At 50.0% G+C, this 13,246-nt stretch overlaps 1 protein-coding gene across 1 annotated transcript in view; it reads left to right on the top strand.

Annotated features, from left to right (window-relative positions):
• Positions 1 to 2,759: 2,759 nt before the first annotated feature.
• Positions 2,760 to 13,246, top strand: part of PRDM15 (PR/SET domain 15) — a 75,618-nt gene continuing 65,131 nt past the window's right edge. The window contains 5 exon segments of the mRNA XM_030915369.1: positions 2,760 to 2,861; positions 2,991 to 3,135; positions 3,270 to 3,281; positions 3,284 to 3,428; positions 10,496 to 10,611. Coding sequence (XP_030771229.1) covers positions 2,760 to 2,861; positions 2,991 to 3,135; positions 3,270 to 3,281; positions 3,284 to 3,428; positions 10,496 to 10,611 — 520 coding nt within the window.

Raw genomic sequence — 13,246 nt, 5'->3', positions numbered from 1 at the left:
TTTCATATTTAGTAGGAATTAACGTATTTGCTGATGATCAGACTTCCCTCTTTATGAGAAAAATTAGCCAATTTTTTTTTTAATTAAAAGCTGGAGGTGGCTGGAGAGGTGATTAAGGATGTCTATCATGCTTTGCACAGGAGTAGGTTTGTATTTAAATTATAACAAAACCGGAGCCAAGGAGACATGCTAATTGGAAAAGTACTGATCTAAGGCAGGCAGGCCGTCCACAGGACTGCGGGCGTAGCCCTCAGTGATTAATTACATCTTAATCCCATCTAGTATCTGTTCAGGAAGAAGTAAGTGTTCACAAGGAAATTCACTGACAGCCACGGAAGCTCGTCTGTTGTTTTTTAAATTTTCAACTCATTTTTTTTTTCCAAACCTACGGAACAACCCATATAGCCTTCACTTAGATTCACCAATTTTGCCGTATCTGCTCTCTGTCAGTCTCTCTCTGTCGTGTTTGCAGGTATCATGGTATTTCACCCTAAATCCTTCAGAAAGATTTGCTGAGAACAATGAATGGTACCGGTTATCATACTTTCAATACAATGATCACCCTTAGGAAGTTTAACATTGATCCAATACTATTATCCGGTATCGCCGTTCATGTTCACATTTCCCATTTTCCCCAATAACAACCTTTATAGTTGTTTTTTCTTTTTTTCTGCCCATTATTCAAAGTTGTATATTGCATTAGTTGTTAATAATGAACATTTGACACTTTAAGCAACAACTTTTTTTTTAAATTTTGGAGATAAATCTGCCTTAAGAGGTATTATTTCTAGACTGCACTGAAGGATTATAGCGGACACATTGACAATCTTCTCGAAGATAAGATGTCGTTGTGTAAGTGAATTCCAGCCGTGAGCTGTATGTAGTAATAGGAGAAATGGCTTGGGGGAGGTTGAAGTCTTTGGTTTACTTTCAGTTATTTGCACTTGCTGTGGACCTGTCACTTTTTTTCTGTAAACAACCTTTTATTCACATATGCCGAGGACTATTTCATGTCCTGAGACCCAGAGAACCAGTCATCTGGCCATTTTTGAACAGTGAGTGATGTCACTGGAGGTGCGTGTGTAGAGGGAATGTCCATTAGCTGTAGTGGTGGTGGTGGGAGTGAGGTTGGGCGGAGACCTGAATACAGAGAAGGTTGTGGAAAACCTGGGAAGTGTCTGAAGATGGAGTACGGAAGGCCTTGGGAACAGGCTTGAGGGACAGGAGGCTGGAGGGAGGCGTGAAGTCCCGGGTGGGGACAAGCAGGGAGATGATGGACGCCGGGGATGCTCCAGAAAGGTCTGGGGGGCCATGCGATGGCCTACTGTAGTGCAACACGGAAGCCACTGTAGAATACTGGGCCAGGCAGATAAACCAGCCTTCACAGAGCAACTTGCCTAATCTGTCTCCGGCTGCCTGGCGTTGCAGCCTATGTGTGTGCCCAGGTGCATCCAACACTTCCCATGGGATGGCACGTAGTTATGACTAACCTTTATACATACGCCATTCATACAAGTGAGTCCGTCTCTGGCATCGTTCCTGCATGTGGGTCAAAGGCTACGTGCATTTAGAATTTTTATGGATATCCACAAATTATCTCAATGGAAGCTATACTAATTTATTATATATTAGCAATGGAGAGAGCTTGGTTTCTCTAGTCAAAATTATGCTATTAAACTTTTTTTTCTGTTTTTGAGACAGGGTCTCACTCTGTTGCCCAGGCTGGAGTGCAGTGGCACGATCACAGCTCACTGCAGCCTCAAACTGTGGGACTCAAGTGACCCTCCTGCCTCAGCCTCCTGAGTAGCTGAGATTACAGGCACGTGCCACCGAGCCCAGCTAAGTTTTTTAGAGACAGGGTCTGGCTATATTGTCCAGGCGGTATTAAACGTTTAAAAAAGTCTTTGCTAATCTAATAAAAATGATCTCACTGCGACTTTGTTTTTTCTCTTATTACAGCGTAGTTGAATAGCTTATATGCTTAAGAACCATTGAATTTCCTACGAACTGTCCATCCATATACTTTGCTCATTTTTCTATATACATATATATTTTTATTGGTTCACAAGAGTTTCACATACATGAGGGAAACGAGCCCTTTTGTGGTATCAATTTAAAATCATTTTCCCCTGTTCATCACTTATCTTTACGAATGGAGGTTTTTGCCAGGCAGCAATGAACAAGGCAGTCGCCTCTCTGAATGTGGGCGGCCAGGACTAAGGTGAAAAGTCTGTCCCTTCTCCGTCTCACGTTTTGTGATGGCACACACACTTGGTGGAGGGGGTCAAGAGAGGCGACACAGGCCCCCAGGGAAGAATGGAGAGCCAGGCCCGCGGCTGGCCCCGTGCTCACCCGTCGCGTGGCGGAGCCCGCCCGGCCAGACTCCCCTCCCGGGCCCTCGCGGGCACAGAGCTCGTGTCCCAGGGCCCCGCCGGCCAAATCCAGAGGTCACCATGAATGGGAGCAAGTCCCAGGCCTGTTCTAGAGAAACACTCGACCCACCCACCGCCACCACTCCCCAACCCCGCAAGAAACGCGTCCGGGGAGAGGTGGAGGGAACTGCCTGCTAGCGTGGGCGGCGGGGCCGTGCCACGTGGGAGGGGGCCGCGCGCGGAATTCCCTCCGGCCAGCCCCGCCCCGCGCGCACCCGCTGCCCCGTCCACGCAGCCCGCGCCCCGCAGTGCCACCCGCAGGACCCCCGGCCGCGCCAGCGTCTCGCCTGCGCCCCTCGCGCCCGGCCGCGGACTACAAGTCCCGCCATGCCCCGCCACCGCCCCCCGGCTTCCGGTGCTGCGCAGTTTCCGGAGCGGATCGCAACCCGGAGTCCGGATCCGATCCCGCTCTGCACATTCCAAAGGCAGGTAAAGCTCCGGGCCCTGCGCCCGCCGCCCGCCCCGGCGCGCGTCCCGCCGGCCCCGGTGCGCGCCCGCCACCCCCACGAGCCCCGGCGCGCCCCGGGCCCGCAGCCCCCCGCCCCCCGCGCCCGGCAGCCGCGCGCCGCCCCGGTCCAGCCGCCATGCCGACTGTTCTTTGTTACATTCGCCGGCTGCGGGCACCGTTGGCGATCGGAGTCAAAACCCGGCTGGATTTCCCGGAGCCGCTCCGGGATCGCCCTGCGCGCCGCCCGCCCGCCGGGTCCCGCCGCCGCGGGCGCTCCTGGCCGGGCTTCGAGGCCCCGCCGCCGGCCTCGCGCCCCCCGCCTGCCAGCGGCCAGGCCCAGCGCGGGACCGCGGGGCTGCCGGGCCCCGTTCGCCGTGGGCGCGGCGCAGGGTCTCCGCCGCCCCCGGCCCGCGGCCCCCGCCCCCGTGCTGCCTCGTCGCCGGGGGCCCCGGGGATGTCGCTGTCCCCCGCCCTCGTGTACAGCCCATGCGGGTGGCACGGGAGGGTCCCTGGACCCCCACCCCCGCGTTTAGAGAAGCTGAATCCGGGTGATGGGGTCTCCCAGACCCCTTGCGCCTTGTTTTCTTAAGCCTTTTGGTGGCAGAGAGAAGGTAGCGAGGTGGATGGACAGGTGACGCGTGCCTGCCCGGGGTGGGTAGCCGTGCGGGGACGGGGCGTGCCCGGCCGCTCAGGTGAGGCCCGCCTCGCGCGGACAGGTGGGCACGGGGGCCACGTGCGGCCTCCGGCGAGAGGGGCGGTGTTCACACAGGTGAAAATAGAAATGAAAACTCATGGAAATAAATACTTCTACCTGGTGGTTAGAGTTATCTCCCATTTACCTTTTTCTTAAGCCCCTAATGTAGTGGATGGGTTTTTTTCCCCCACAAATGCTCAGAAATTACCCCTCACCCCCAAGTCCCCAAAGGGAGTTTAAAACGGTAGAAACAAGTGTGTGATGAGAGACACGTGGACCTATGTGTGTATTTAAAGCTGCCAACACTCGTTTTAAAAAAACCACATTGGCTTAAGCCAGACTCAAGTGAATTTGGAGAACCCAGCTTGGTTCCTGAAGGTGTTTTTAAGGGTGAGATGTAAAGGAGCCACTGCTTTTGTGATGAACCTTAAAAGGTAGCAATGACAGTTCTCCTTGGAGAATGCAGTGATGTCAACACTTGGTAAGGGCGTGATCCCACCCGGGCGCACACACCACTCCCGTATTTTGTTTCAAGCTCGGAAATTTTCACGTATTCCACGTTTTCACTGCTTCGCTCCTTCCCCAGATTTCCTGACATCGCTGCCTCACGGTGAACGATTAAGAAATAGTAGCTCTACAATTTAGATTTTCAAGAGGAAAAAACACCAATTTTTTTTTATAGTTTTTCTTCTTATATCTGTGATTCATACTTTTTGCGGCAAAGTAGCCAGCAAAGAATAGACTAATATGTTCCATTTTGGAAGCAGGCAGGACGGTTATTTCTCCAGAAGACAAATAAATTTAAAAATCAACTGTAGTTGGAAGTCTGCTAGCTTGTCTTAGAATAATTATATTTGACAAAGGACTCTGTTCACTTAGGATGTGGCTCTTATATCATTTTCGATGTCATTATCTGTGCAGAAGGCCAGGAAAGAACAGTCCTGCCATTTTGCAGATTGAAAGGAGATTTAAGGCAACTGTCTTCCACCCGGGTACTCAGAGGCTGGGATGGTGCGCGGTGACTTAAATGCTTTTTCAGACTTTGTTCCTCATTTGCAAAGCATGGATGGCTCTGCTCAGCTCCCCTCACAGTGCTGGTGTGTGCAGATATTCATTCGGCCGTTCATTCATTCTTTCCACCAGTGTTTACTGAGCACCTGTTACGTGTCCCACGCTGTAGTGAATGGAAAGGGGGCTGCACCTGGGGGACCTAATGTTCTGGGCAGGGGTGTAGGAGGTGGTGTAGATAGAAAATCATAAAACTCTCAGGTAAGGGGGTGGGAAGAGCATGAAGAAAGGAAGGAGGGCAGGCAAGTGGCGGGCAGGGGATGGGGCACTTGGGGGCTGGGACTAGAAGGGGCTGTCTGAGGAGGGGCCACAGTGGAGACAGTCCTGTGAGGGAGCCTCTGGTGGAGGTGGGTGGGGTGGTGCCTGCCCCCACCAGGCAGATGTTGGCAAATTCTAAGGCCCTGGGGTGGGATGAGCCCAGGATGGGACAGGCCAGTGTGGCCGTGAAGGTGAGGCAGCAGGGGCCATGCACCAGGCAGAGATTTTATTCTGAGTGCCTTGTGGATGCCACTGAGGGGCTTCGAGCAGTGGCGGGGCAGAGTCTGCATCTTTTTGCTGTGTGTGGGGAATGGGGTTGGCATCACTGGAATCCAGGCCCTGCATGATTCCACTCCACAGAACATGGAGGTAGAAGGGGAGATGGGGCAGGACAGAGCCTAGTTCCAGAGCCAGGCAGGCCTGCTGCTGGTTTGGTTGAGAAATGCATAGTGGGTGACTGGAGCTGCTGTTTACTGAGGTGCAGCTGACAGCTGTGTCCTGGGTGTGGGGGTGACCTGAGGGAATCAGGGGCCCTGTAGACCAGACATCTTCAAACTCTCCCTCAGAGTGGGAGAAGCCCCTGCCCTGGGGCCACGTCCACTCCTCAAAAGGCTCCTCCTAAGGAAAGGTCCCTCCTCTTGCAGTCATGGCCCTTGGGTGTGGGAACTGCGGGGTGGGGGGGTCCCAGCAGATTTAAGGGTGTTGGGGAATGGCTCCCCCGTGGGTCACAGGCCTGCAGCAGCTGCGGGAGCCTCTGCACCATTGGTGTTCATGGTGATCGTTGATGACAAGTTGATCTTTGATGAATTCAGGCTCAGAACTCCAGAGGATGTGGCACTGGGAGACTCTGCTGTGGCCAAGCCCCTTCTGCTCCCATCTCCTTATTTCTGGAGCCAGCTTCTCTGTGCCCACATTTCTAGAAAGAGGAATAGGGAGAGAGATGAGCATTTGTCCATGATATGTGAACTGACGAGGGGAAAAAAACTCTTTCTCGTCTGTTAAACACAGCTTTTATGTTAGACGATGATTTACCAAAATGTAGACTATTTCTGTTTTGATCAGTGGTGTTCCAATTGTAGTCACACCACAAAAAGGAGATTTGGTTCAATGGTGTACCACATATATGATGCTGGTCCTATAAGATGATAGTACCACATTTTTACTCTACCTTTTCTGTGTTTAGATAAGCAAATACTTACTATTATGTTACAGGTAGCTACAGTATTCTGTTAGTTAAGTGCTGTACAGGTTTGTGGCGTAGGAGCCGTAGGCTGGGCCGTATAGCCTAGGCATGTAGTATATACCCTAGGCTATACCATCCAGGGTTGTGTATGTACACTCTATCATATTTGCACGACTACAAAATCCCATAGCAATGCATTTCTCAGAATATATTACTGTCATTAAGCAACACAGGACTGTACTGCAGTGATAATTCAGAAGACGTTAGCACAACCCTATGGTTGTAGAAAATCAAGGCGAATTCAATTTATATGCATGTTTGTGTTGCAGAAAGTTACAGGAGGGTGAATCAATAGAGTAATTTCAATCACGAATATATGACGTTGGGTTTACATTTTGTAGTAACAGAAATAGAAGTTCCTAGAGGAAGAAGTGTATACTTTCTGACCATAAAGAAGAGCTTGCTTGTGTGCATTGTAAATAGATGACGTTGGCTGTCACGTTGTCATGCCTAGATTCTAATAGATATGTTTACAAGAGTGACATGGCAGTTTTATTTTCAGTATTTACAGTATGCTGGAAATAATGTCCCTTGCAGCTGTTTGAAACAGGGATGAACAGTTTATACTGTCAGCTGAGATGCAGGAGTAGCGTTTTAGGAAACATTTTCATGGGGATGCTGGCAAAACTCAGACTGGCTGCTCCTGGTTCCAGGCGTCAGGTGGAGCTACCGTCTGGGGCCTGGGGAGGGTGAGGGGCCACCAGGATGCTGACTTGGGAGTTGGGAGTGGCAGGTAAGTGCTGCATCTAGAGGGAGGGAGGTCTAGGTAGCCAGCTTGGGGTACCCCCTGTGGAGGTTCTGGAGGGGAGGTACAGATAGCAGAGGGGCTTAGGAGGGAGCATGCAGTGAGAGGGACCCCCCAGGGCAGAAGGGGTTTCTAGAGGAGGCAATAAGGAAGACTTAGGGTGCAGAGGAGCTTGGACTGGGCAGGGGCTCTGCTGAAGCCACTTATCCTACATGAATCCTACTCGGAGTAGGAAAAGCCGATGTCTGCACCCTGTCCTGGAGTCCTCTAAGCCTGTGGGATCTGATGAGCACAGGCGGCTCAGCTCTTCCTTGCTTCCATACACTTACATAAAACTGGAGTTTGGCTTTCTCAGAGAAGATGCTTTTCTTTGCCTGAGATGCACCGTCTGTTACTGGCTCCGTTTGACCGACTTTTGTGTTCAGCATGGTCCAGGTCTCCACTTGACAGCTCTGAGTGTTGACCTATTGCAAGCATCATCAGTAAACCTTGACTAAGCGATGTGGCTCGAGGCAAACTCATTGTGAGTCCAGGGTCCTTAATCCTTGATGTGGGTGGGGCCTGCAGGAAGTAAATGTGGTTGGACCTTAACTGCCCACTCACTGGACCAGAGTCTGCTTTTGAGAAGGGGTGTTTCAGGTGTCTTAACCCTCTGGGCTTCTGGTCTTTTGTAAGTTTCAAATTATGCATATATATATATATGCTACTTAGTTATAGTAGGTTTGTCTTTTATTGTGACCAAAACCATAAATGTTATTTTAGCACCACGTTAGGCAAGAGGTTAACAGGGTCCTTGTTCTGAGCAGGCCACCTCAACTCTGACTGTTAGCTGGTCCTGTCATCTGGATTCCTCTTGTCTCCCTGGGTCCCTATCCCCCAGCACATCTGACTTCTCCAGGCTTTGCTCTCTGCCTATTCTCATTCTCTCTGCTTTTTAAAATATGCTAAACCAGCACTCACAGCCTCTCTACCATCCAAGCCCTCTAGGGTCACACAAGCCTCATCATTAAGTAGGAATCAGTCCTCCAACCTTTTTTTTGTTGTTGTTGCTAAGTAAACACAGGACAGCCAGTTAGAGCAGCCATCAGTGTGGTAGAGTCTACACTACCTCAGTTTTTTTTTTTTTCCGAGACAGAGACAGAGTCTTGCATCGTCACCTAGGCTGGAGGGCAGTGGTGTGATCTCCATCTCAGTGGTGCCATCTCCATCTCGTCTCACTGCAACTTGGGCTCACTGAAACCTACCTCCTGGGTTCAAGCAATCTTCCCACCTTAGCCTCCCAAGTAGCTGTGACTACAGGCCTACATGCCTGGCTACAGTGCCACCATGCCTGGCTAATTTTTGTGTTTTCTGTAGAGATGGGGTTTCTCCATGTTACTCAAGCTGGTCTCAAATACCTGGGCTTCAGCGATCCTCCCACCTTGGCCCCCCCAAAGTGCTGGGATTACAGGCGTGAGCCACCGTGCCCAGCACAGTTTCCATTTCTAATGTGGCAGAGTGTACACCTTTCTCTCCCTCTGAAAGAACCAGATGTGAAAATGAGAAGTATAGATGTCATGATGAAACCAAGAGGTTCAGAAAGTGAGAACGGAGAAGAAATCATAAACAGTACAAGAAAATGGTAGGGCTGAAGGGCATGGTGCCAGGTTGAAGGCCAGTCAGTGCACAGCGTCAAAGCAGGTCACGGGAGCTAGAACAAAAATTCCTAAAGATTCTGGAGGTAGAGAGCTGCACAGAGAAGATTTGCTGGCACGAAAGATACCAGATGCATCAGCTACGATGCTGGAAGCTGATGGACCATGGAGTCCTTCCTTGGACATTGGACGTTCAGAGGGAAAGTGACCAGTGGCTCTGTACCCAGGCAGGCCAGCTGAGTTGTGAGGGTAGAATAAGGACATTCACAGACATGACAAATCCTCCCGCAAGATATACCCCCATGCGCCCTGCTGGGGAAACTACAGGAAAATGTGCTTTCCAGATCCAGGGAGCAGACCAAGGAAAGGGGAGTCATGAGGCTTAGGAAACAGCTTCACGTGCAGGAGAAAGAACCAGGCGCCCTCAGGCTGATGTGGAAGGGGAGGCCCAGGATGCAGCTTGTGTCAGACCTCGAGGGCATGGGACAAGGAGGGGAAGTGCTAGGAAACACAGCGGAACCCTTGGTCCATCTTGTTGGTCTGACCCGGTGAAAAACTGTAAGGAGAAGCAATCGCAGGGTGCGGGAAGTTATAGCCATGGGTGTCTTCCCCTCCTACTACCACCAGCAACAGAATGCGTGCAGGAGCAGCACACAAAACCTGCACACAACAAAGACAAGCCGCCTGCACATGAAGCCACCTAGCACAGTTCTTCTACAAACTGGCTATAAACCGCTTTCTCTCGAATCTTATTTCTCACTAAATACAGTGCTTTCTTCCAGCTGAATCCAGTGGTTCCGCGTGCCCAGGAGTGTGCATTTTGTGCTCTCCTTGGCCCTCACCGCCCCCGACCTCCTGCACCACCGCCTCTGCCCCGCACAACAGTAGCAAACAAAATGTGTGCACAGCATGTTGAACGTTTCGGATGCAAAGAGATGATACATGTTTGAGATGATGGATACACTTATTCCTCTGATCTGATCACTATCCATTAGAAGCATCAGTTTGTACCCCATAAATAGGTACAATTGATTATATGTCAAAATAAATTAAAAGTATAAAAATGAGGCCTAAGCAAATATAACAAATGAATTAAAGTTATTGATAATGAAGTTGTTTAAGTTCATTCATTTCATTATTTCTTTTGAAGAAAAAAATGTATTAATAATGAACTTGTTAAGGCAGCCAATATTTTCAGAGTCATAATATATACATCGATTTAACTATAATCATACTGGGAAGTGATGGGGAGGGAAGAGAATGTAAGAAAACCAGCCCTTCATCTGCCTGTAAGAAGTAAAAATGCAAGATCCAACTTTGAGAGATGAGGGATCTCAGAGGTGCGTGTTATTTTGAGGTGTAGAAGCAGATATAGCAGAAAGAGGTTTGAATGGCCGCCCTGGGGAATGGGATAGCAAATGGGGAAGCGGGAAAGGGCACTTTTTGTGTTTTAAAGCTATTTATATAGATCCCATTTGGATGAAACCAAGAGGTTCAGAAAGTGAGAAAAGAGAATAAATCATAAAAGAAATACTCTCAAGAAAACCTTGTACTATTTCTAGCTATGTAATAGCTATTTGCTTTATTTTAGAGAAGACAAAAAGCAAGACTTGGAAATAAAAGGGCCCGGCGTTCCATTGTATCCTGGGGCTTTCCTTGCAGATGGGCAGGGCTGGGCCAAAGTGGGGTTCTGGTCACGTAGGTGTGCGCTGCTGCGTAGGTGGAGGCCGGCATGCTGCAGGAGAGGCTGTACTCAGCAGGGCTGGCCAGAGCACCCATGTGTCCCCATGTCCTGAGCCTGGGTGCTGGAGAGGTGACGAAAGGAAACTCAGCCATCCCCAGGAAGGAGGCTGCTGATTGGCTGTCAGTGGTAACAGCAGAGGACCACTGTTAGCTTCTGTCATGTTTCAAGACATGTGGAGAGGACAGTGGGCTTCTCATGTCTACTTTCGTGACCCACTGTTGGCCTACAGGTCCCAGATTGGAAACTAGAGGGTCAGTGAACAGCTCTTGGAAACGTGTCTAGGCAATGAGGTGTCCTACACTGATCCCTGTGAGGCCTGCGACTGCAATCCTGCCCTACCTCCTGGTGGGCTCACTCCAGTAGGGGAGGAAGGATATGGGCTCAGACAGGGACAGCCTGTGGCTTTAACAATGGCAGCTGCTGCTCAAGAGGGACAGTGACAGGGAGGGTGACCCCAGGCAGAGGCAGAGGTGGTGGTGCAGGAGGAGGGTGGTTTGGGGGAGTGGAGGGCCAAGAAGAGTCCCCCAAACCCTCCTGGGGCATGTGGAACCCCTGGATGAGGCTGGAAGAACGCATCGTATTTAATGAAAAATAAGATGAGAAAGAAAGGGAGTTACCGCCGGCTTGTAGAATGCATGCATTTTAACTGCTGGGCAGCAGGCAGTGAGGAATGGTTGCTGTATTGAGGAATGTTGTGCCATTTCACAGCCTTGGAAGCCAGGTGAAAAACCTCTGTCTGCCCATCTGTATCTGTGTTTTATCCGCACGTCTGTATCTGTGTTTTATCTGTATGTCTGTATCTGTGTTTTAACACTGTTTTATGAGATGGTAACAATGAACTGAAATTTGGAAGTTGTGCCAGCTGAAAGGGACTTGGTGAGTACTAGGCCACCTCTTATTGTAAGGTGAGGAAACTGAGGCCCTTGAGGTCTCTCTCATCTGGTAAACAGCAGAGGCAGACTCACACCCTGGGTCTGGTGTCTAGTCCTCTTGTAGCAAAGCCAGGCCCTGCCCCTTTGCTGACCCCAGGAGTCTGCAGGCTGGACCATCCTTCTTTAGCACGTTCATCAGCGTGTGCGAAAGGTGCTCTTTGCCCAAATAAATTTGGGAACCTGCTGGACAGAACACATCTCAGCAGATATTTTTGTTAAAGGACCTTTCGGGGCCTCTCCTGTGCCAGTGTATGTCGTGACTCCAGTGTGGGAATCTGCAGGGTGTCACAAATTTACTTAGCCAGAGTCCCTCTCCACCCACCCACTAGCCCCCTGAAGCCCACGCACAGCCATCTTTCAGGACAGTTCTGCAGCACATATTTTTGAAAGTACGTTTGCTTTTTCCGTTAGTGGGTTTTCCCTGAGTGCCTTTTTTTTTTTTTTTTTGAGACGGAGTCTTGCTCTGTCGCCCAGGCTGGAGTGCAGTGGCCAGATCTCAGCTCACTGCAAGCTCCGCCTCCCGAGTTCACACCATTCTCCTGCCTCAGCCTCCCGAGTAGCTGGGACTACAGGCGCCTGCCACCTCGCCCGGCTAGTTTTTTGTATTTTTTAGTAGAGACGGGATTTCACCGTGTTAGCCAGGATGGTCTTGATCTCCTGACCTCGTGATCCGCCCGTCTCGGCCTCCCAAAGTGCTAGGACTACAGGCTTGAGCCACCGCGCCCGGCCCCCTGAGTGCTTTTAATATTGTTACGAGGGCATGTGCCCAGTGGGAAAGATGTTCCTCCTGCTTCAACAAAAATTCCCTGAGCCTCTAGACCAGGGCTGGCTTCTGAGCGCTTGAGATGTGCCTGGTCCAAATTAAGATCAGCTGAAAGGGTAAAATACACACTGGATTGCTAAGGCTTAGCATGAAAAAATTCCTGAATACTTTTTTATGTTGTATTTTTTCTATATTTATATTAATAGATGTTGACATAATATTTTGGGTGTACTGGATTAATAAAATGTTACTAAAATTACATATGTGAATCTTAGCAAGAATTTTTATGGCTTAAACCAAGATTGTTCTAAAATTTATACGGAAAGGCAAAGGAACTAGAATAGAATGGCTGGAACAATTTTGCAAAAGAGGAATAAAGTGGGAGGAACCATTCTGCCCAGCTTTGAGACTTGATTAAAGCTACAGTCATCAAGACTGCATTGACTGGGTTCCCCCGAGTGTGGTGGTGCTGGAGAGATGAGTGGAGTAGAAGGGAGACCCAGGCATCAGCCCACGTAAGTGTGGGCACCCGGCTTTGACAGGGACGCAGTAGCCAGTCAGCAGTGCCAAGGCCAGGGGGCATTGTAGACAAAAAGGTGGACCTCAGCCTCAGCCTCTCAGCTTATATAAAAATTAATTCAGATTGGATAACAGATTTAAATGTAAGGTGTATAACTGTAAGACTTTACTAGCTAGGCGTGGTGGCTCACGCCTGTAATCCCAGCACTTGGGAGGCCGAGGTGGATAAATAGCTTGAGCCTAGGAGTTCGAGACCAGCCTTGGCAACATGGAGAAACCCCGTCTCTACTAAAAATGCAAAATTAACCAGGCGTGGTGGCGCATGCCTGTAATTCCAGCTACTCCAGAGGCTCAGGCAGAAGAATCACTGAACCCGGGAGGCGGAGGTTGTGGTGAGCCAAGATCGTACCATTGGACTGCAGCCTGGGCAACAACAGTGAAACTCCATCTCAAAAAAAAAAACATAGCCAGTGATGTGTGCCTGTAGTCTAACAACTCAGGAGGCTGAGGCAGGAAGATCGCTTGAGCCCTGGAGGTGGAGGTTGCAGTGAGCCGAGATCACACCACTGCACTCCAGCCTGGGTCACAGAGTGAGGCTCCCTCTCAAAAACAAAGACTTTTCCAAGAAACGCAGGAGAAAGTCTTTGGAACCTTGGGCTTGGCAAAGGTAAGTCTTAGATGTGATACCAGAAGCGTAGTCTGTGAAAGGGAAAACCAATCCTTTAGACTTCAACAACATGAAAAACCATTGCTCGGCAGAAGACCC

This window comes from Rhinopithecus roxellana, chromosome 13 (genome assembly GCF_007565055.1).
Source record: "Rhinopithecus roxellana isolate Shanxi Qingling chromosome 13, ASM756505v1, whole genome shotgun sequence".
Lineage (NCBI taxonomy): Eukaryota > Metazoa > Chordata > Mammalia > Primates > Cercopithecidae > Rhinopithecus > Rhinopithecus roxellana.
The sequence above is the reverse complement of the archived record's forward strand: the minus strand, read 5'-3'. Positions and strand labels throughout refer to the sequence as shown.